The sequence below is a fragment of the Callospermophilus lateralis genome, chromosome 1, assembly GCF_048772815.1.
Source record: "Callospermophilus lateralis isolate mCalLat2 chromosome 1, mCalLat2.hap1, whole genome shotgun sequence".
Taxonomy (NCBI): Eukaryota; Metazoa; Chordata; class Mammalia; order Rodentia; family Sciuridae; genus Callospermophilus; species Callospermophilus lateralis.
Window position 1 is genome coordinate 60,685,997 of NC_135305.1, and position 25,103 is coordinate 60,711,099.

Genomic DNA, 25,103 nt, shown 5'->3' on the forward strand with positions numbered 1-25,103 from the left:
CTTGAGAACTGAAGAAATTGAAGAAGACCTTAGAAGATGAAAAGGTCTCCCATGTTTTTGGATAGGAAGAATTAATATTGTCAAAATGGCCTAACCACCCAAAGCACTATAAGACTTAATGTAATTTCTGTTAAGGTTCCAATGATATTCATTGTAGAAATAGAAAAAAGCAGTCATGAAATGTATTTGGAAAAATAGAGGCCCAGAATAGCTAAAGTAATCCTCAACAAGAAAAGTGAAGCAGAGGCATCACAATACCAGAACTTAAATCATTACTGCAGAACTGTAGTAACAAAAATGGCATGGTATTGGCACCAAAAGCGACATGAAGACCAGGGAGAGGGATGGAGTAGAAGACACAGAGACAAACCCATATAAATACAGTTATCTCATACTAGACAAAGGCACCATAAGCATATATTAGAGAAAAGATAGCCTCTTCAACAAATAGTGTGGGAAAACTGGAAATTCATATGTAACAAAATGAAATTAGACCCCTATCCCTCATCCTGCCCATAACTCAACTCAAAGTAGATCAAGGACCTAGGCATTAGGCCAGAGACCCTGAGCCTAACAGAAGAAAAAGTAGGCCCAATATCCATCATGTTGGCTTATGAACTCATTTCCTCAACAAGATTCCTAAGGCTCAAGAAGTAAAATTAAGAATGAGTAAATGAGATTGTATCAAACTAAAAAGCTTCTTCTCAGCAAAGGAAACAATCAAGAATGTGAAGTGAGAGCCTACAGAATGGGAGAAAATCTTCACTACATGCACCTAAGTTAGAGCATTAATCTCCAGGGTATATAAAGAACTCAAACAACTTAACACCAAACAAACAAACAAAAAACCCCAAATAACTCAATCAGTAAGTGGGCAGCAAAGGAACTGAACACTTCATAGAAAAAGAAATATGAATGGCCAACAAATATACGGAAAAAAGTACAACATCACTAGCAACTAGAGAAACGCAAATCAACCTACACTGATATTTCATTTCACTCCAGTCATAATGGCATTTATCAAGAATACAAGCAACAATGAATGTTGGCAAGGATATGGAGAAAAAGGTAAACCCATACATTACTGGTGGGACTGCAGATTGTGTGCAGTCACTCTAGAAAGCGCTATGGAGATTCCTCAGAAAACTTGGAATGGAACCACCGTTTGAACCAGTTGTCCCACTCCTTGGTCTATACCCAGAGGACTTAAAATCAGTATACTATAGTGAGTGGCAACATCAGTATTTATAGCAGTTCAATTAACAATAGTTAAGATATGAAACCAACCTAGATGCCTTTTAGTAGATGAATGGATAAAGAAAATGTGGTACATATATACAATGCAATACTACTTAGCCATAAAGATGAATGAAATTATGGCATTTACCAGTAAATGGATGAAACTGAAGATATTATGCTCAGTAAAATAAGCCAATCCCACAAAGCCAAAGGCCAAATGTTCTCTCTGATATGCGCATGTTGACTCACAGTGGGAAAGAATAGGGAGGGAGTGGAGGTTCACCAGTTTGGAGGGGGGGAAATTGGGAGAACGGAGGAGGATGGGAATGAGAAAGATAATAGAATGAATTGGACATAACTTTTCTGTGTTCATATATGAATATACGACCAGTCTAACTCCATATCATGAACAACTACAAGAATAGGAATTTATACTCCATGTTTGTATGATATGTCGAAATATCTACTACTGTCTTGTTTAACTAAAAAGAACAACAACAATAACAAAAATCTCCAGTCATGTATTTGTCCCTCTTTTCAATGATTTATTAGATTTTTTTTTAAAGATTACCATGAAACTTTTTAGGAAAAAAGACTATATATACAGAGGCCACACCTGGAACACCACATTCACTTTTGTGTGCATGTATCAAAATATTCATGACATGAAATTTACCATTTTAACTTTTTAAGTGTACTGTTCAGGGGAATTAACTATGGTTACATTGTTGTTCAGCCAGCAACATTATCTATTTCCAGAACTTTTATATCATCTCCAACTGAAACTCTGTACCTATTAAATGATAATTCCCCATTGCCTCTTTCTGATAGTGGACATTCTGCATTGTGTTTCTATGAATTTAACTGTTCGGAATAACTTATAACTATTGAAATCATACAAAAACACTTGTCCTTTTGTGTGTAGCTCATTTCACTTAGGGTCAGCAAAGTGTGTCCATTTTGTTGCATGTATCAGAGTTTCCTTGCTTTTGAAGGTGCCCCAAATTCCATTATTTATATACAACACCACATTTGTTTATCCATCCATCCATCAATGTACATTTGGGTAGATTCCAAATTGGAACTATTGTGAATGTGCTGCAGTGAATATGGATGTGCAATTGTCTCTTTGAGATCTTGCTTTTTAATTCTTTTGGGTATATAGCCAGAAATAGAATTGCTGGATCATTTGCTAATTCTATTTTTTAGAATAAAAGTTATATTTTTATTAATTGATTGTATTTATTATTTAAACTGCCACACTGTTTTCCATAGCATCTACACCATTTTACATTTCCACTCATTGTGTACATGGTTTCTATTTTCTCTACATCCTTGTTTACCAACATATTTTTTTTTTCTTTTAATAGCAACCACCCTAATATATGGGAGGTAATGTCTCATGGTGATTCTGATTTGCATTTTCCTAATGATTACTGATGTGGAGTATCTTTCCATGTGCTTTATTGCTGTTTATATATCTTCTTTGGAGACATGTATATATTCAAGTCCCTTGTATATTTTTAAATCAGGTTCTTTGTTGCTTTATTGTTGTTCCACAGGAGTTCTATATGTATTCTTTTTTTTTTAAGATAGAGAGAGAGGAGAGAGAGAGAGAGAATGAGAGAGAATTTTTTAATATTCATCTTTCAGTTTTCGGCGGACACAACATCTTTGTTTGTATGTGGTGCTGAGGATCGAACCCGGGCTGCACGCATGCCAGGCGAGCGCGCTACCGCTTGAGCCACATCCCCAGCCCTCTATATGTATTCTTGAAGTTAATCCCTCATCACATAAAAGATTTGCAAATACCTTCTTCCACTCTTCAGGTTACCTTTTCATTTTCTTTTAATATACAAGTTTTTTATTTTGATGTCCAGTATACTATAATTTATTTTATTGCTTGTGCTTTTGACATCAGATCCAAGAAAGTTGTGTACATTTTCTCCTATATTTTCTCTGTTTTGTAAATTTTATTGCTTATGTTTAGATCTCTGGTCCATTTTAAGTAACTTTTGCATACAGTATAAGGTAAAGGTTCAGCTTTCTTATTTTTATGTGTGGTTGTCTAACTTACTGGATTTTTAACTTTTTATTTTGAAAGTTGACATTTACAGGCTTAATATCTTACCATTTTAATGTCTTAAACCCTTTGTCATATGTAAATTTTCCTACTGTATCTGTTATTCTACTTGTTTTTTTAAGTTGCATTATGCTTCATTTTTTATTGTCAAATATGTGCACATTTTATTTGTAAAAATTACTCTAGTTCTTTTAACAAACCGTTTTCAGTCTTCCTCATTTGTAAAGGCCACATTTCCTAACTCTCTTCACTAGACCACTAGATATATTACTGATTTTGAATGCTGTTCTTCCATTGTAAGATCACTGCTTTTATTATAAAGTTACATCTGGTAATTATAAAAAAGAACTTATGAGAGAAAGTATATAAATTAGAAAATGAAAAACACTATCCCAAGCCTCAGGGGATGACTAGTTGGTATATAGTCTTTCAGAAACTGATGATTGTATATGAATATATTTATACACATACATTTAATCTATTCACATACTTTTATAGCTTGTGTCCTGTACATTTTTCTGTGTTGACTCATGCAGAATTGTCACATTTTTAATGCTTTATAAAAATACACTGCGTGTATATGGCCATATGATAATTTCTTTAATGACTTTCCTATTCTTGGTAACTTAGTTTCTCTTCATATTGTTAAATGCTTTCAGGACTGATTGCTAAAAGGGACCGAACTGTTTGGATTTGGAATATTTTTTTAAGGCTTGGAAGTGTATTGTCAGTTGCCTGTGAAAGACTACAGCAGCTCTGCTCCCAGTAACTGTGTGTGAGCTGCTCCTGCTTCCACACCATTGCCAATAGTTTAGCATACTAGTTTGACCAAAGGTATTTTACTATGGATTTTTTTGACCATAAATGACATCAGTTGTCTTTATGTTTATGGGCCTTGTATCTCGTATGTTTCCTCTGTTGCCCATTCTTCCGCTTCGTTTTTCCATTTAGCTTGTAGCTTGTTCTGTCTTTATTGCTTGTTGGTTTCATTTTCCGGTTTTACATGCAAACATCTTTCTCATCACCCTCTTTTTGTACGTTTGTCCTTTATTGATTTGATTCTGTTTTTATCATTCTTTTACAATAAAATGATTTGTGATTTTTTCCCCTTTTAAAATACTGTCGAATTCAAACTAGAGAGCAAGAACCATGACAATTATAAGGAAATCCTATCTCTTAAGCAAGGTTTTGGGGTGACTTTTCATCCACTGCCTCACAGCAGCTCTCCTGGATCTCTCTAATAAAGTTCTGTCATGACTGATTCATGGCCTAAAACCTTTGAACTTTGGCAAGTCTGGATATTTCAGGCCAAAACATCCTCCCAACGAAATAGTTTACTAATGTAGTGTCATACTGAAGTAATAGAAGTACATTATTCTCTCATATCAAACACCACTCATCTGCTAGTATAAAATCTTATACTATATAATCTATATATATATCTATATATATCTAATCTCTATATATCTAATCTATATATATAATAATAATCTATCTATCTATCTATCTATCTATCTATATATATATATATATATATATATATATATATATATAGACTCCTACTCTATATGAATAGTTTTTCAGCATACTATTTGGTCACAAGTGCCATTCAGTAGAAGAAGAGGTAAGCTCAGTCTAGCTTACCTGAGCAAGGAAACAAGTGTGGTCATGTTTCAAGATGATTTTGTCGGAAAGACTAACAGTGAAATAACTATTACTAAGATTTTAAATATCATTCATAGACTATTTTGATAATTATTGATTACTAAAAATTTATTAACATTTTATATTTTTATTTGTTCTTTTTAGTTATACATGACCATAGAGTGTATTTTGACATTTTATACATACTTGGGGTATAACTTCCCATTATTGTGGTTGGTTTTGCATGATGTGGAGTTAATACTGGTTGTGAATATAGGAAAGTTAGGTCTGATTCATTCTACTGTCTTTTCTATTCCCAATCCCTCTCACTTCCCTTCATTCCCCTTTGTCTAATCCAATGAACTTCTATTCCCTCCCTGCCCCATTATGAGTCAGAATATTCAGCCTTTGGTTTTTTGTAATTGTTTTATTTCACCTAGCATTTATTAACTTTTATAGATAGCTACTTTGAAATATAATTCACCAATCATGCAATTTCCCTAATGTATGCAGTTGTTTTTTTTTTTTTGAGTATATTCACAGTGTCATGCAGCCATTGCCATGACCAATTTTAGAATATTTTCATTACCCTGCAAAGAAACCCTGTGCCCTCTAGGAGTCACCTCTGATTTCTTCTTAGGCTCCATCCCTGCAACACACACCACTGAGGAACCACTAATCTACTTTGTTTTTCTATGGATTTGACATTTCTGAACATTTTGTTTAAATAAAAGCATATATAGTAATATGTATTCTTTGTGTTTAACTATGTCACTTAGCATGATGTTTGTAAGGTCCATCAATATTCTGCATGAGTCAGTATGTACATTTTTCCTTTATGTGGAATAAAATAATTCCATAATAAAGATTCCATTGTGTGGCTAGGCCACATTGTTATTCATCAGTTGGTGGACATCTGGAGTTTTCCATATTTGGGCTACGTGAATAATGCTGCTGTGGACATTCATGCACAACTTTTTAGATGGGCTTCTGTTTCATTTCTCTTGGATATAAAATAGGATTGACAATGTTGGTTCAAATGGTAATGCTGTGTTTAACTTTCTGAAGAACTGCCAGAATGTTTTCCACAGTAACTGTACTGTTTCACATGCTTGAGGTCAATGTGTGAGGACTCCAACACTTGATTATGAATTCGCCATCCTAGCTGGTATGAAGTAGTATCTGTTTTTTTTTCTTTTTAGATATACATGACAGTAGAGTGCATTTTGACATATTATACATCTGTGGAGTGATGCTGGTCATATATGAACATAGGAAAGTTCGGTCCAATTCATTCTATGAAGTAGCATCTTTATTGTATTGGTGTTCATTTCTCTAATGGCATTAAGTATCTGTTTAGCTGTTATGGTTTGGATGTGAGGTGTACCCCAAAAGCTTATGTTTGAGATGATGCAGAAAGGCTTAGAGGTGAAATAATTGGGTTATGAGAGCCTGTGGGGTTTATATTTTATGGGTGGTGAGGGGGGTCTTTCTCTCTCTGCTTCCTGCTGTGATGTCTTGATCTGCTTTCCTCCACACACTCTCCACCATGACATTCTGCTCACCTTGAGCCCTGAGGAATGAAGCCAGTGGTTCATGGACTGAGACATCTGAAACTCTGAGCTCTAAATAAACTTATCCTTCTTTTAATTGTTCTTAGAAGGTCTTTTTGGTCATGGCAGCGAAAATGCTGAGTAAAATATCGGGTTTATTAACTTTTATTGTCTCTTAAAACTTAAGCACACTAAATCCCTAATGGAAGATCTAACCTCTCATTTAGATTTTAGGATGGATCAACGGGACGTGGTATTTTGTTATTTCTGAGATATAAATTTTTCACGTTTAATATTACTGTAATCATCTCAAGTTCATTCTGGCTTAAATAAAGACATTTTGAAAAAAAAATCTATTTGATAGTTAAAAGGTTTGTTGCTTCTGGTTTTATAGTGCTAGAGAAACTTGCACAACTAGAAACTAAAATTTTCTCAAATTATGATCAAATGATTTCTTCTCGTATAGTTAATCAGACTAAAGTAGTTAAATAATTTATGGTGTGAAGTCTCTTTATCTACATAAACCTTTTCTGAGTAGTGGCCAATACCTGCCACTTAAAAAAAAAAAAAGATTGTTTCTTAGCCGTTCTGGAGGGATTTGATGCAATATTTATCCTCATTGTATTAAAAAAAGAACTCCCATTTCCTTGTAGTGAAAACTTATGAATTGATTGGTTATTTTGACTTTTTGCTTATATTCTTCTTTATAAGGTTTAGATCTCTGTGTTTATTACCTGAAAGGGAGAAGAGGCTAGTTAAAGATACACCATCATCTGTCATTGTCAGTCTCATGCTCCTTGGGTGGAGACAGCTGATGAGAAAGGCTTGTCTTTTATTGATCTTCATTTGGACTTTGACCCTCTGCAGAACTGACTATGGCCAGAATATGAACCCAGTAGTCTCACTGATCTCTGAATCTTACATTTTAAATTAACTACATGAAACAGGTTAGACAGTGTTAATGATTTGCAGCAGTGTAATCTAGCAGCATTTTGCTTCCCCTTTCTTTTTAACTTACATCTTAATGTAAAACGACAACTACAGACACTATGCATATACTCTCTACAATAATGGACTGGGTGGGGGTGGCAATCCTATTGACAGATGATGTACTTCTATAGAGTCTGGCATAAGATTAATAGGTTCTTTCTTTTCCAAAGCCAGATTTACCTCTGTATAACTGCTGTTATTGATCTTAATTTTAGTCTCCTGAGTGTCACATGATACAACTTCCCTTTCTGCATGAGGGCTCGCTAGCTATTTATCACACATCTTATTTCCTCCTAGTCATCTTTCCCCCTAAATATTCCTCCCTCCCTCCTTCATCTATTTTTCAAATGAAATGGTTTATAGCTTTCTACATCATCTCCTTGATGTAAACTTACTTATCAGTGTCCTTCCTATAAAGATGGTTTTTAAAATGGTGTAAAATATTAGTGGACCAAAGAAAAGTATAAAGGGCCATAGTTCTTATACTTTGGTATTTTACGTGCTTGCACATGTTTTATTTGTATCAAATTTTGTAATTCTTTACTGTCATTTTCTTGTTTTTCATTAATTTAGTCCTCACGGTGAGTTATTACATATATTAATTTGTTGTTGAAATATATTAATAGCAAGTGTTGATATTAAGTAAACCATGAACATGAATTGAGCACTTCCTTTCCTTACCACACAATCTGAAGTGTTTCCTGCCACCTGTTCCTCCCCCACTGAGAGCAGGGACCACAGCTCTTGTTCCCACTAACTCTGTCCTCAGTATCTAGCGTTGTGCCTTTCATTTAGTAGATATTTAATCTAATTTTTTGAATGAGGCATTAGATATTGTGATGATTCCTTTGCATGTCCCTTTCCTTGTAGTCTGCATTGAACTTTAGAGAGTTAGGGGATCTATATTCTATTCAGTATATTCTTAACACATTCCTTGACCCAAGTTGCTAAAGTTCTGACTGTGGAGTAGATGAATCATTTGAAAGAATCAGTTGACTGGACAGTTGGGTTGGAGGATGTAAAAAGAGGTGAGGCTGAAAACACTTGGATCCAAGTCCTAGAATGCCTAGATGCCTTACAAAGAAGTTTGTGGTAATAGAATTGATAGAGATTTAAACATTTTAGAAAAACACTTCTGAGAGGAAATGGAGGTTAAGTTTTGGACTGAGGCAGATAGAAGTTTGCTGTATGAAGATGGGATTAGAACTCATCTGTCAACAACAACCTGTCATAGGGGGAAATTCTAAAAAAAAAAAAAGTTGTAAATATACCTTGGGATCTTATTTTAGTTGAAAATATGTCCATATACTTTTTAAAAAATACTTTTTAATTTTGTTTTATTTATTTTTTATGTGGTGCTGGGGATTGAACCAGTGCCTCACACATGCTTGGCGAGCGCTCTACCACTGAGTCACAACCCCAGCCTCATCCATATATGTTTATCTAGTAATCTTTTGATATAGGATCATGGCTTTTTTTTTTTTTTTTAGTATTATTCACTAATGACTGTTTGCATATCCAAAATAGACTCCTTATTTCCAGTTAATGTTTCTTTCGAGTGAAAATATAAGATATTTGCAAAGCAATCCAAACATTCTAAAATTTAAATTTCTTTTAACTCCCTGCATACCATTTTTCTTCACCTTAATTCAATAATTTTGTTTTTAAACAACTTGTCTAATTTGTTCTTTTTCAAAGGCAGAGGGAAACCAAAACAAGTTTTAAAAACCCTCAGATCTCCAGCTCTTTCATTTACATGTATCAAATTGCATAATATTTAATTTTTAAAGATTAAAGTAGGACAGTAGTAAAGGAAATTTAATAATAAGCTTATGGAGTACAGCAGAGACTTCTGGTTATTCCCCAGTGTATATTGTCCTTCATTATCTATTTTGTGGGCACATCTCCACATAGCTACTGACGCTCCTTCCCAGCCTTACTTGTAACCTGTTGAGATGAAAAGACAAGGTTCTGGCCATGGGGGCATGAGTAGAAGCAGTGGGAACTTTTAGGTCTTGTCTTAGGAGGAAAGGGCATCCCTTCACTTCCCTTGCTTGTTCTTTCCCTCCCACTGACTGCAAGACACATGTGCCGGTGGGATCCTAAATGTGCATCTGAGATGGAAGTCATGTCATGAAGATGGCAAAGCAAAAGCACAGTATTTATACCTTTTTCTTAATGTTTTAAGACCAATTAGTTAGGTATTAATAAGGAGGCTTTCAAGAGTTGATTCACACTGTTGCTTGGGTATAGAGGGGTAAAATTATTTTAACTTAGCCTAAAATCAGGCTGTCTACTGCAATCAATAGGGAAAAACTACAAAATGTTTTTAAAAAATTCAAAATGTTTAAAGCTTAGGTCTGATAGTGTAAACAGTCCACTAATGTAGTGTTTGGATTAAAATGCTTTGTCCCTTGCCATGCTCCCCATCTGCTGTTCTTCCTAATCAGTATAGGGGGACAAAGGGCAGGCAGGAGAGGAGGAAAGAGTGGTTTCCGTGAGCCCTTTCTGTCAAGGACAGTCTGGTCCCTTGGATGTGATGTGCTCTGCTGCCTCTGGTCTAGAAGGTGATGGCTCTCTCCTTGATGCCCCTGGCATCACAGCCAAAATCACCATGCTGTAGCTTGTGATTTGAGCCTGCTTGCCCAAGTACCCTCTAAGTGACAGCCTCAGATCTCATGTAAGTTTGTATAGGGCTGTAGTCTTGGTGGTTGTCACTCCTCCTGCCATACTGGGCCATGTAACAGCCTGGTGTCAACTCAGTTACTGTAGTCTCTGAAAACTGGAGGTGACTTGGTTGGGAAAATTGAACCCCCAGAGGTATACCCTTGCTTAAACACGGTATGGTCCCCTTTTAGGACCCAAGTTTATAAGTGGCTCAATTTGGGAGAAAGTGCAGGGGAGGAAGGGGGAGGCAGGGCTGATCCTGAAACTTGAGAGTAAAAGTAAATTGCTATGGCCTAGAGTGTGAGATTTATGTGCATGAGTGATGCGATGGGAAGGTGGGTAGATGCAAATGAGTTTAAAGAAGATGATTTTATTCAGCTTTAATCATGGGAGAGATGTGACTGAATTTTTCTAAATAAATTACATAATTTTGATTCAGTCTTATTATGTACAATGTAAAAATTTGGAAATTGCAGAAATGTTTGAGGAATAAAATTGCATTACTCAGTTATAAACATCTCTTCAGTGTATTTCTTCCCATGCACTTTTCTTGTGCATGAATATATGTATATTTATAGATAATTTTAAAATTCTGTGCTTTCTCTTTTTTTCTGCCTCTATTGGTTGTTTTTGTGGGCTTTTTGCTCTTCTTTCAGAATATCGCAGGTGCCTAGAATAGTGCCTGGCACACAGTCAATATTGAATAAATATTTGCTAGTGATTAAACTTATCCGGAGCCCTGGAGTGTTCCTGGGAAACAAGTGATACCTACAGCACCCAGGATTTTTTTTAACCAACCCCCATATCCATGAATATGGTCATTTTTTTTCTTGTGAATTAATGACAGTTCTCATTGTATTAAAGAAATCTGTGCTTTGATACTCATTAATCGTGAATATTTTCCCTGGCCTGTAGTTTTGCCCTTTTACTTTATTCATGGTGTTTTTTAAACATATGTAGGTTTTAGAACTTTTTGTTTGTTTGTGTCTGTGTGTGTGTGTATGTTCATATATTTAAATTCAGCCACCTTTTAAAAATATTGTCAGCAAAAAACCAAGCTCTGTACCAAAGAAACTTAACTTGATCGAGACCTAAAGAAAACAAATGTTTATTTCTTCCATGTAAGATAGCTAATGTTAAGTAATGCAGGGGTATTCTGCCTCTATGGTCTAGAGACCCAAGTTCCTGTCTTCTCCTTGCTCAGCTATCTCCTGGGCATTGTCCTAATCCACATGTTCACAACAGATCCATAGTGATACCCATTCTCACCTGAAGGGGCAGGAGAGAGAGGGTCCATGGCTGCCCTTTTCTTCTACACACACACACACACACACACACACACATATCATGTGACTTTGGTGAGAAATGTGGGGATGTGACTCCACCCAGCAGCAGGGGAGGGTGAGACTTGCTGCTGTCTCTAGCAGGACAGACATGCTCCCAGCCACTGTCTTTTTGTTGTCCTTGTTTTATGCTGGGGATCACTGGAACCCAGGCCTCACACATGTTAGGAAAGTGCTTACCATGGAGCTACATTCCTGCTCCAGCCACTACTCTTCCATTCAGTAACTACTCTTCCATTCAGTAAGGGAAAGAAGAGAAAGTTTTAGTGGACAGTCATAAGTTTCCACCACTCTTTCATTGTTTCATCTGTCTTTTGCCAGAATTCTGGATCTCCTCCCATAGTTCATGTAAATATTCACTTAACATTTTCTTATGCTTTGTGGAATACCATGGAATACCTTCCCCCCCCCCCCCCCCCGCCAGTCTGTTGAGCTCCTACAATGTGCCAAGTATAGTAGACAATAGGTGTATTCCCTGGGAATACCATGGCTATAAAAACCAAGGAACCTTACTCCTTACCTAGTTTATGTTCAGGTGGGTGAGAAGGACATTAAATCATCAGTGTTTGGAATGACCTACAGACCCTAGGGGGAGTCTAGGATACCATTTTCTTAATAATAGTAGGATGTTGATCGATTGCCTTTTTCTATTGTGATGTTACTTGTACCAGTGGTACCAAAGTACTAATGGGTCAGGATGCTGGCACATTAACAGGAATAAAGACAGAAACACCAAATTGTACTACTATTACTGTAATTTTTTTCACTACTTCGTACCTGTGGTTTAAAGAAAAATAGCAGAGGCAGGAAAAATTAAGCACACATCTCTTTAGTATTCTGCATGATCAAATAGGAAGTGCACCTGAAGTACTCCTGCTAAATACCAAAGCATGGTAGTTTTCCTGAGGAGAGAGGTTGTATGATGAGTTGTGAACCGGTAATTGTCCTTTTATTGGGAAACTGATTTTACTTGAAAGGATGGCAAGCTGTGCTTAGTCTGACTTGGGGTTTTGGCAGCATTAGCCTTTCACTCTGAGGAAAACAGCTAACAGTATATGTGTCAGTAGTGAAATAAGCTTTCAAGAAAAAAAGGAAAAAATTAAACACGCACACACACACACACGAAACTTCTCTCTGCCACTGGCATCTTGAAGTCTTCCCAAGATTTTAAGCCTTTTCTGATGAGATTTTGGGTAACATTAAAAAGACAACTTAAATATACATATATGTGTGTGTATATAATAATACCATGGGCTGTGTCAATATTTAGCTCTGCATAACTCAGTGAATCAATTTCTAAAACAGACATTAACAAAATGCCTATTTCAGTATAAGATAGACCAGTGGATTTAATGTACCGAAGTATGAAAAGTTTATAGAAATGGTTCAAATTTCACATAGCAACACTTTAGGATGGTACCCCCTTTTTCACATAAGATAGACCAGTGGATTTAATGTACCGAAGTATGAAAAGTTTATAGAAATGGTTCAAATTTCACATAGCAACACTTTAGGATGGTACCCCATTTTTCACATTTCGGTATAGAGTCAAAGACTATTCATGGTTATCTATAAATGCTGTTAAAATACTTGTACTTTATCTATTATATAATTGTGTGGAAATGAATTTTCTTGGTATACTTCAGCCAAAGTAATGTACTATGACATATGAAGTGCAGAAGTAGATATGAGAATCCAGATGTCTTTTATTAAGCAGTGTGCAAAAAAAATAAAATAATGCTACTTGTTAGTTGTATATTTGGGGCTGAAGGAAGGAAAAATCTAATTTTTTAATAAAATAATGTTTTGGTTTTTAATATCTAGACAGCAACTTAATGAATATATTTTGATCACTAATACAAAAAGGATGTGGTCCTCAATATTTTTCTTGCCTCAAAATCATTTGGAGGGATTTTAAGTTACAGATTTCTAGACCCCCATTTCCAGAGTTTATAAGTAAGTTTTGGCTTGTTCTAACAAATTACAGATGCTGTAATACTACTACCATGCTTTTATAAGAATCCCTATTATATCTGTTTCATTGGATTTGTTAGACTAACCTGCTTTAGATGCCATTTGGAGAAAGAAAAAGATTTTAAATTTCAAAGTAGTATAGTTTTAAAGACAATGGCTAGAAGTGTGCTTAGTTACCAGAAATTTGGAAATTAATTAAAAGTGACACAGAACAGTTGGGAACCTATTAGAATCATGGATGCTGGCAAAAGATAGAAGATTCCTAGTTCATAGGCAAGAAGTACTTCAGTACAGCCATTGCAGTCTCCAGATTCAGCATTTGTGGAGTCGTAACAAGCCTCAGTTCTCTGATGGTGACATGAGAGAACCATGTGATGGCTACACCAGCATTAGGTTGTATTATAGTTGAGGAGTCCTGAACTAGGGAGTTTCTCATTTTCTTTTTATATAATGCACGGTAAGTCAGCCTGACCTTTGTTCTGCAGGATGCATTACATTTATTATACTGGACAGTAAACAAATCTTCCTCTGCTCCAGTGGAACACAGTATCTCTATCTCCCAAGGCTGTTCTCTACGCACACACTCTTCTGAGGAAATTGTGAACATAGGCAGCCAGTCCTCTGCTCACATATGTTCACAGATGCAAGAGGCCCATCAAAAATTGTAATTTGACCTAAGAAAAGCTGGTAGTATGTATCTGTGGCTTATTTACCAGTCCTTAATAGTAAATAGCTTAGCAAAAGCAAGAACAGTTTGACTTTCGACAGAGTGATGTATATGGTCCACAATGAAGTAAACATATCTCCCTTGAGTGATTCTAAATTATTTTCATAAATGTGTAAACTGTCATAGGGAGCAAATTTAAAAAGTAAAAGTAATCTTACAGTTACTGACACGTTAGCTGCAGTGAATTGCACTTGCAGTGTGAGTCTTTTTTGGCATACCACTTCTACAGTTGACTTCTAATGATTAATTTTCCCACATCTTTCCACTATGTAAACTGCTGTAGCTCTGATTTGTGAAGTATGTAGTGATTATCATTTGATCTTCATTCGGTGCAAATGCATCATTAACCTCTTTTGTTGTTCCCTCATTATCTCAGGATAATTAAAGTAATACTGCTTGGCACAGGGTTAGTCCATGACTCTTGGGTCCACAGGACAGAAAGCATATTCATATCTGGTTCTCGAAAGTTGGAAATCAAGGTGGGCTTGTTCCTTGGTTATGACTCCAGTCATAAATTTCCTGCCTTGCCCATGTCAGTCCTGGAACCTGAACTTAGGGATTCCCAGTTATTTTAATATCTATAATATATAGTAAATCTGCCTGACCTCAAAAGTGTCCCAAGCTGGATGGTAATTACATCTTCCCCCAACTGTGATTTCATTGACAGGTGTAAGCAGTGCTGTCCAAATTCTCATCCCAGCTTCCTCATAGCCTCTCGGTGCCACTTTCCTGTTTGGGCCTCATCTTCTAATATTGTTTTCTGTGACGTGATAATGGAAAATGGTATTTGTGAGCCATTTTTCACATCATACTTTTAGCACTGTGATCTTTCTTGATAACTTTCACATAGAGACCAGATAAGGAATCTGGTTGGTTCCTTATTGTCCTTCTTTTCTTGGGAATAGGGGGAGGAATTTGCTGTATCCAAAAGTGATTGGGGTGTGTGTGTGTGTGTGTGTGTGTGTGTGAGAGAGAGAGAGAGAGAGAGAGAGAGAGAGAGAGAGAGAGAGAGTGTGTGTGAGTAGTTTTACACATCCTAGTTCATAAAATGTATTGTTTAATGGTTAGTAAAAGACCCATAAGCATAAGGAATTTCACTCCCAGTGACATATTCCTGTGGTCCAGCTGGAGATGCAGCTGTTGTTTTCAGTGGTCAAAAGTCAGGTGATTGATAACCAGATCAGAGTTGTGCATAAGAGGGTCTCTAAGGCATACTGTTGACACTTCTTAAGGATCTTAATGTATCCATAAATACACATCAATACATATTTATGTCTATCTATAAATACATATATATATATAACATAAGTATCTATAAATACAAACTCAGATATAGATGTTAACATTGTATGACTGTTGGATATGTGAAGTCATCTAGGTGACTCAGTTTCTCATTTTTATTCCTATACAAATAAAAACACTGAATTAAAAATTGATGCAGAAATCTTTGGACTACCACCATTGTGGCCTCCAGTTCCATTCTTCCTCATCCTCATCTTCTGGGTCTGCAGACCCTAATTGTAGAGAAACATTGGTCTACCAGTTAGGGTTACTGAATCATGACTGTTAAGGCTGCCAGGATGGAGCTTCAAGTGCTACCCATTTTTTCTTTATGAAATTGTCCTGTCTTTCTAGTAGTCTTGTGTACACATTTGTTCTTTTTTTTTTTTTTCCAAATAATAACCACGTTAACTTTATTCTTCCACAGTTCTGGAGGATAAAGTTCCAAAATTAAGCTGTCAACACACATACATCCTAACATTTTATTTATACACTTATCTGTCTTCAAATATTTAGGTTGATTTCATTTTTTAACTATTATAAATGTTCTACAGTAAACATAGTTTTTGAACATTGATTTTATTACTTTTGTGTACATTCATTCTTAATATGTATGAAAGTATTATAACTATCTTAGGCATGAATGACTTAGCATGTCATTTTGTGAGGAGTTAAGATTGAGGAAAGTGGATCACCTTGAGGATCTAGATTTTGGTGTTTGTATGAGTATTGTTGAATTATTCTTATATCCAAGAATTTCAGGTATATCACTCATACACGTATGTGTATGTGTATACATACATATCCGTATACATGTGTTTATTTAAATATAAGTTTTAAGCTTCTTATAGCTAAATAAAAAAGATCCTAGATTATTCCCCTGCTTGGGCATTACAATTAAAAACAAAATCTTCTCTCATCCTAGAATTCCTCTTCATGAAAGTAATAGAGAATTAAAACATTTATATTATTGAATAAACATTAAATCAGAAGGTGTTGTGACTCCTAGACAACTTGCTAAGAGATTGTAAAGACAGAAAGTAATCTCGCCCTTTGTATAGCCAACCTCGTACAACCTGTTATATACCTGTTGACAATATGAACGGTAACAGCCCTTAGATAGGAGAACTTGACCCCACCTTTTGTCACACATGCTCGTCCTAAGCGTCCTATACCAGTTGGAGTGACCATCTGTGTTAGGCCAACTGGCCTCATCCAGAGGGAAATAAGCTTCTGGTCTTGAGGAAAGGAGGTAATAAGCAATAGACTCCTACCCTCCCACAGACACTGAGTGATGGGTCCTTGTGTCTTTGAAGTTTATATTTCAAAGAGGATTCCCAGGCCTTGATAAAGATACTCCACATCATCGAGCTGGCAAAAGGACTGCTTAGTTTTCAAAAGGAAACACACACACACACACACACACACACACACACACACATATATTTATATTTCAAAGAGAGGAAAGCTACTCCTAATTATAGTCTTCCTAAAGTAAATGCTCTAAAGAAAAGGAGGGAGGGAATCTTTTTCCTTACTTTTAACTGGAAGAATTAAACCTCTTATTTTTAATTTTTATTTCCTATTATACCCATTATGCCTTTATTTGCTTGTCTCTTAAATAAAAAGAACTTGATATTGCTATTATTATAGAAGAACTATGATAAATAGAAATGACTTTAAATGCAATTATAATTTAGTAATCTATTCCAGTTAAACTAAATTAAAATTTAGTTTGATTTAGTGAAAACATTAGTTGTTAAATTCTATATGAATAAATAGAATTTGATGAAGGAAAGTAGTGGTGTCAGGAATTCAAATTATTTGACTAAATCACCATGTTAAATGTGATACTAGGCAGAGAGTTAGACAAAGGATGTTCTTTAAAAAATTAATGTGTTTGTTTTTAAGGTCAGTGTTTTTCTTTTTTTGTTGTTGTTGTTGGTTGGTTGGTTTTGTTTTTAACCTTTGCCATCAGTTAAAATGTTAAAGCCTCCTATATTGCCTTTTAGTAAAATCAGGGACAGAGACACTATTTGATAGTCATCTTTATAGTAATAAATTATATGCCTCTATTCAATGAATTGGGATCTTGCTTGATTTGGTTTTAGTTTTCCCTCTCCCTCTGCCTTCCCTTGTCCTCCCTCTCCACATTTCCCTTTTATGGATCCCATTAATAGGCGGTGCCTCTGGGACCCCAAACTGCAGATGTGTTCCCTCTTGATGTTACTATGCTGTCTCCTGTGCCCTTCCAGCATCTGTGCATGCAGTTGTGTTTATTTTGCTGAGCTTCACTTCATACACCTGCTGGGCTGCACATTTGCTCTCAGAGATGGAATTTTGTCAACTACTTCCTCCTCAAAGGAGACCTGAGGGAGACTCCTCAGTGCTCCCCCTTAGGGCTTTATAGCCACAGGCCTGCTAGGAGCAATATGACCATGTTCTCAGCCTCTGGGAGCCTCAGGCCTCCCTTCCCCTCCCCTGAAGGCTACCTCATTCCATGGTGACCAGCTTTATAGGCCATATAGTCACCTTGACTGGTCCGCCCTTATGATCCCAGTGTTCACACACTTTGATCTTTCCTAACTGATACATGCTGTGTAAGGATTTCTTGCTTCTTCTTGAAGTTGCTATTGGTGGGGTGGGAACACTTTTTATGCCGCTCAGGATTTAAGGGAAGAGTATTAGCCTCCTGGCTGAGTACTGAGTACTTTCTGGAAAGAGGTACCCCTTTCTCCCTGCCCCTGTCCGTATACCATCCCTTCATGGATTTTTTTTTTTTTTTTCTTTAATTGCTTCCTGCCAGTCAGTGACAGTTCTGACTGTGATTGTGGAAAACAATCTTTGAACTCTTTCCTAAGTGCTCTATGGAAAGCCCATCTGTGTTAAGCATGTTGAAACTTTCACCATGCAGGTTTCTAATTTTCCTGTTAGGAATCTCTCCATATGGAAGTGAGAAAACAAATTACATAAATTGCTAAGCTTGGAGAGGTTTTTGCACGGTGTCTGCCTCTGGCTATCTATTCCACAGAGTATTTCCTCATTAGTAAAAAAGAAAGTAGGAACCCAGTTAATAAGACAGGTACCCCTTCTCTTTAATATTAAGCCAATTTCAGAATTTTTGAACCACAAGTCACAGACATGATGCTTATTACAAAATAAGCTAAGTGTCCCATGTTGTCAGTTATTTTAAAGAGATATAAAGGAAATATGAATTTAAAGGTAATATCTAATCTCAGAAGATTTTACTTTTTTCTCAGGTTTAAAACTTATCAGTGTACACATAGTTTAACTGGGAACAGCGTAGTTCTTTACAATTACTGATTTCCCCCGCTGTGTAGCTCAAACCTCTTGAGCTTATTTCTCTCAAACATTTCTCTGGGCTTCCAAGTGGTTTCACTAGAAGGGTGGACTATTCATAGGGGCTCCTGGTAGCTGTGGAATCATCACCCTCTGTATGGGTCCTAGGATCTGACATGCCCCCTCCCGGCATGGCAGCTTCTGACTTAGCATTCAGTACTCCAAAAACTGGTGGCCACTTGAAGACAACCCTGCTGGAAACTGCCCGCCCTTACAGGCTTGGTGGACCGCCCCTTGCTTAGAGAGATGTGTGAGCCATAATGCCCGCAATTGTGCTGTGTCCAGAGCCAACTACACTGTGGTTGATTAATAAATAATGGGTTGTTTATCTTGGAATTGTTTATATTGGCAGATGCTCTGAAAGATTCAAAAGCTGTCTGTAAGTGAAGAATGCCCTTTATTGTTTATTCAGTGCCTAATTTTCTATTTAATGTGAGGGTATCTTGGGTGAATTTCTTGAATATCAGACCACAAGTAAATCTTACGCAATTTTCGCCTCAAATTTTTCAGAGGCCATTTAACTACAACCTGTGGCTGCAGATCATCTCCAAGGCCTCTGATGTTGTGTGTGTGTGTGTGTGTGTGTGTGTCTGTCTGTCTGTCTAAATGTATGTTGGCATGTGTGTTTGTGGCTCCAGGGAGAAAGGGGCAAAGGGAAAGAGGAAGGCTGGAGTGCTACCATCTAGTTTTGTCCATCACAAATACCTGAAATAAACTTAAGAGCATTTCTGTTTGGTTGACTGTGTCTAGCACAAGATAGCGGTTGAGAAATCAGATAGGAATGTGTGCACAGTGTAAGGCAGCAAGCATCATGTGTGGAGTGGATAGGAGTGTTGACACAGGGGATAGAGGATCACCATGTGACAAGAGAGAAAGTGTATTTTGTCAAGGGAAACAATGTTTGAAGGCTTGTTGCATGGCCAGCAGCAGTGCTCAGTAATGCTCAACATAAAACACTGTAGAATGGCTGGGGAAATGGGACTCAGGTGATGAAAATCCTGAGTTCTGTCCCTCAAACAGTGATAAATTCCTCCAGGGTGTGTAGCTGTGGCAACAGGCTCATCCTGTCTTACATTTGTCAATCTCTGCTCAAATGTTCTCAATATCCACCAATTGAGAGGTTTGACAAATTGGTCTAATTTCATATAAAGATAGCAGTTACTGTTAAGTGGGAAGGAAGGGTATTTAAGAGGACACTGACTTTGTAAGTGGTCATTTCATTAGTAATATTTTCATGTGAGAGTAGTACAATGGGAGGGACTCATCATAAAGAGACCCTGCATGTGTAAAGAGTGAAGGAGTTTTTGAGAAAGGCTTTTTGATTTGTGAGAAAGGAAGATGAAATAACCTGGTGGACTTTTTGTCTAACATACCATTGCAACCCCCCAGTGTTCACTGTATTAGGTGTTCAGGGGTGCTAGTTGAACATAATTACATAAGACAGAGCTGTAGTGACATAAGATGTTTTAAACCTTTTAAAAAATTTATTGATTTTAATTAGGTATATATGACAGCACAATGCATTTTGATTCATCGTACACAATTGCAGCACAATTTTTCATTTCTCTGGTTGTATATGATGTAGCGTCACACCATATGTGCAGTCATACGTGCACCTAGGGTAATGATGTACATCTCATTCCACTATCTTTCCTGCTACCATGCCCCTTCCCTCTTCTCTCTCCTCATTCCACTATCTTTCCTGCTACCATGCCCCTTCCCTCTTCTCTCTCCTCTTTGCCCAATTTCTCCATTTTCTCCATGATCCTCCCCCAATTCAGATCAGCACCCACTTATCAGAGAGAACATCTGGCCTTTGGTGTTTTGGGATTGCTTACTTCACTTAACATGATATTCTCCAATTCCATCCATTTACCTGCAAATGCCATGCTTTTATCCTCTTTTAATGCTGAGTCATATTCCATTGTGTATATATATACCAAAGTTTCTTTATCCATTCATCTATTGAAGGGCATCTAGGTTGGTTCCACAGTTTAGCTATTGTGAATTGTGTTGCTATAAACATTGATGTGGCTGTGTCCCTGTAGTGTACTGTTTTTAAGTCCTTTGGGTATAATCCGAGGAGGAGAGAGGAATAGCTGGGTCAAATGGTGATTCCATTCCAAGTTTTCTAAGGAATCTCCATACTGCTTTCCAGAGTGGTTACACCCATTTGCAGTCCTACCAGTAATGCATGAGTGTGCCTTTTCCCCCATATCCTCGCCAACATTATTTGTTGTCTGTATTCTTGATAACTGCCATTTTGATTGGCATGAGATGAAATCTTAGAGTACTTTTGATTTACATTTCTCTAATTACTACAGATGTTGAACATTTTTTCATATATTTGTTGATCAAAAGTATATCTTCTTCTGGGAAGTGTCTGTTCAGCTCTTTACCCCATTTATTGATTGGGTTGTTTGTTTTTTTTTAGTGCTAAGGTTTTTTTTTAGTTCTTTATATATCCTGGAGATTAGTGCTCTATCTGATATGCCTGTGGCAAAATTTGCTCCCAGAATGTAAGCTCTCTCTTCATCATACTGATTAGTTCTTTTGCTGAGAAGAAGCTTTTTAGTTTGAGTCCATCCCATTTATTAATTGTTGATTTTATTTCTTGTGCTTTAGAAGTCTTGTTAAGAAAGTCAGGGCCTAATCTGACATGATGATTTGGGCCTTCTTTTTCCTCTGTTAGGCTCAGGGTCTCTGGAATGATTCCTAGGTCCTTGATCTACTTTGAGTTGAATTTTCTGCATGGTGAGACAGGGGTTTATTTTCATTTTGCTGCATTTGGATTTCCAGTTCTCTCTTACCATTTGTTGAAGAGGATATCCTTTATCCAATGTATGTTTTTGGCACCTTTGTCCTGTAGCTCATATAACTTTGTCCAGTTATCTCATATAACTGTATTTATGTGAGTTTGTTTTTGTGTCTTCTGTTCTCTGCCATTGGTCTACATGTCTATTTTGGTGCCAATACCATGCTATTTTTATTACTAGAGCTTTGTAGTATATTTTAAGTACTGGTATTGTGATGCCTCCTTTTTCACTTTTCTTGCTAAGGATTGCTTTGGCGATTCTGGTTCTCTTCTTTTTCTAAATGAATTTCTTGATTGCATTCTCTATTTCTATAAGGGATGACGATGGGATTTTAATTGGAATCACATTGAATCTGTATAGCATTTTGGGTAGTATGGCCATTTTGACAATATTAATATTGCCTATCCAAGAGCATGAAAGATCTTTTCATCTTCTAAGGTCTTCTTCAAGTTCTTTCTTTAGTGTTCTGTAGTTTTCATTGTAGAGGTCTTCGATCTCTATTATTGATTCTCAAGCATTTTATTTGTTTTTTGAGGCTCTTGTGAATGGGGTAGTTTTCCTAATTTCTCTTTTAGAGGATTCATCACTGATGTATAGAAATGCATTTGATTTATGGGTATTGATTTTATATTCTGCTACTTTGCTGAATTCATTAATTAATTCTAGAAGTTTTTTGGTAGAGTTTTTTGGATCCTCTAAGTATAGAATCATGTCATCAGCAAATAATGATAATTTGAGTTCTTCTTTTCCTATTTGTGTTTTAAACTTTATATGCACTTTCTCAGTACTGCTGCCATTCTACTTCACAAGAGCCAAAAGTTAAAACCAATTGGCCAAGCAGTGAAAACATCTGCTGATATGGACTAAAACCTGGAATGAAACTCATTTATAGTGCTTCAGTTTTAATATAAGATGAAACTTGTTAGAGCTTTAAAAGATATACACAAACAATAATGAAAGGATTTTTTTTCAATTGAGTTTATTGAATTTGAGTATATTATGAAGAAAGAGATGACAGGACTTGCATCTGAAAAAGTTTCCATATATTTTGAATTAATAAAGCTCACTTATTTTTTAAATAAATCTTATTGTGTATTTTTAAGGTATACTAAATGGCACATAACTAAGTCTCTCAAACACACACACAGAGTCTCAAATGGTTAATACAGTTAAAATTAATATTTCTATCAGCTTATCTAATTATACATTTTTCTCCTGTGCCAACAACAGCTGTAATTCACTTATTTGACCAAAATTCTCAATATGGGGATGATATTTACAGTGGTTAAAGCGCTTGCTCAATATGCACAAGGCCCTGGCTTGGTCCCCAGCACCACAAAAGCAAAAACAAAACAAATTTTGAATAAAATAGAAAGAAATCCCAAATATACTACACTATTATGAACTGTAGTATTCATGTTGTATAGTGGGTCTTACACTTGTTCATCCTATGTAGTTGCTGCTTTGTATCTCATTTTCTTAAGAGACCCATAGTGTATATGTGTGTTCTGGGAGTTGGATTTACTTAAGTTGAATGTTGAAATTAGAAATTCTTTGTTTTTTAGGTGCTGGTGAATCGGGGAAAAGTACAATAGTGAAGCAGATGAAGTAAGTAGATTTAAAACATTGAATTTTTTTTTTTATGTTTTAAGTATACCCTTCATCAAAGAAAGTGCTTTTTCTTTGCTTTCATTTCATTAGAATTATCCATGAAGCTGGCTACTCAGAGGAGGAATGTAAGCAGTACAGAGCAGTGGTCTACAGTAACACCATCCAGTCCATCATTGCTATCATTAGGGCCATGGGGCGGTTGAAGATAGACTTTGGTGACTCGGCTCGGGCGGTAAGTTATTTTATTGCAGTAGGCTTTATAAGTAAAAAGAATAACTTGTTAACTAATCAGGACTCTTTTATACAAGGAGTCAAAAGGATAGACATGAGTCAGGAGCTTTAGAAGTGAGTGAAATGAACATATACAGGATAGTTTATTCTCTCCTTCATGGTTACACTTACCTTACCCATCAGGTAATTGGGATAATTCAATAATTATTATTGATGCAGTACTTTCTATATAACATGTATCAGGTACCTCTGTTTTTGTATTCATTGGTTTTCTATTACTGTAAAAAATACCTGGCATAATCAACTTAAAAGGAGAACATGTCTATTTTGCCTCACAGTTTCAGAGATTTTAGTCCTTGTATGGTTGGCCTGTTGCTTTGGGCCTATAGTGAGGAAATACATCATGGTGGTAGCAGGTAGCCAAGGAAGCTACTCACCTCATGGCAGCCAAGAAGTGAAAAAAGAGAGAAGAAAAGATCAGTTTTCCATGATCCTATTTAAGGGTGTGCCTCCAGTAACCTAAGACCTCCCATTAGCCCCTACCTCCCAATTGTTCCACCACCTCACAATAGCCCCATGGGCAGGGGTCCAGGCCTTTAACACATGTGGCTTTAGGAGACATTTCAGATACAAACTGTAGCAGTCCCCATAACAATATTTTTGTAGTTAATACGTTGTAAACTGCTTACACTAACACTATTTAAAATCTGTTCTTATAATTTAGAATTCTGAAGTGACCTACTTATTTGTATTCATGCCCAGACTACTGAGAAATCTAATCTTGAATAATGAAAACAGTGCAAAAGTTTGCTTATCTTTGGAATAGGAAAGTATTGGCTACTAAAAAACATGTATCAAATTTAAGAGCTAAAGAGGACCTTTGAAGACAAGCTAGTTTCACTCCTTTATTTTCCTAGTAAAGAAAAACTGAAACCTAGGAAATATTACAATCTAGAATGATCAAGCCTCTGTGCCTGTGCTTCTTTCTTTGACCCAGTAATTTCTTTTCAGTTTGATTCAAAGCAATATTGGTTGGTACTGTCCACAAAACATTGTTTTTCCCCAGCTCCCATTTGATTTTTGCTATTTGAGTACTTTACTGATTCTTTTTTAATAACTGTTATAAAAATTGATGAAAAACCTTTACTGAAGCCTAGCTTTTTTTTTGCACAAAGTATGTATATTATTAATAATACTGTGCTGCATTTTTATAGTTCTTTCATCTTTTTATGTTGTGTGTGTGCGCACACGAGCACACACGTCTCCTTACTAATACCATGAAGATTTTCTGCATAGAGACTATAACTTTCTGTCTTACAGTTTGTTGTTGTTGCTGTTGTTTTCTATTAACATACAGGGAAATTCATGCTTAATAAGAAAGGAAAATTAATAAACCCATATTAGGAAATATAGGTTAGAGAAATCTAAAATAAATTGAGCTTGTTTATGAGTTACTTTAAAATTTTCTTATAAGTTACTGAGTCATATTAACTTACTCAGTTTTTCCTTTTAAACAAAAATTTTAAAGGCTTTAGTATGTTAATTAAAATTTTCATATAGATTTTAAGATCCTTTTTAAGAACA

General features: G+C 36.1%; 1 protein-coding gene across 1 annotated transcript in view; it reads left to right on the forward strand.

Annotated features, from left to right (window-relative positions):
- Gnai1 (G protein subunit alpha i1) overlaps window positions 1–25,103 on the forward strand; it is an 87,148-nt gene that overhangs the window by 31,303 nt on the left and 30,742 nt on the right. Inside the window, exons 2-3 of the mRNA XM_076835040.2 lie at window positions 23,243–23,285; window positions 23,379–23,520. Coding sequence (XP_076691155.1) covers window positions 23,243–23,285; window positions 23,379–23,520 — 185 coding nt within the window. The remainder of the gene's footprint in view (window positions 1–23,242; window positions 23,286–23,378; window positions 23,521–25,103) is intronic.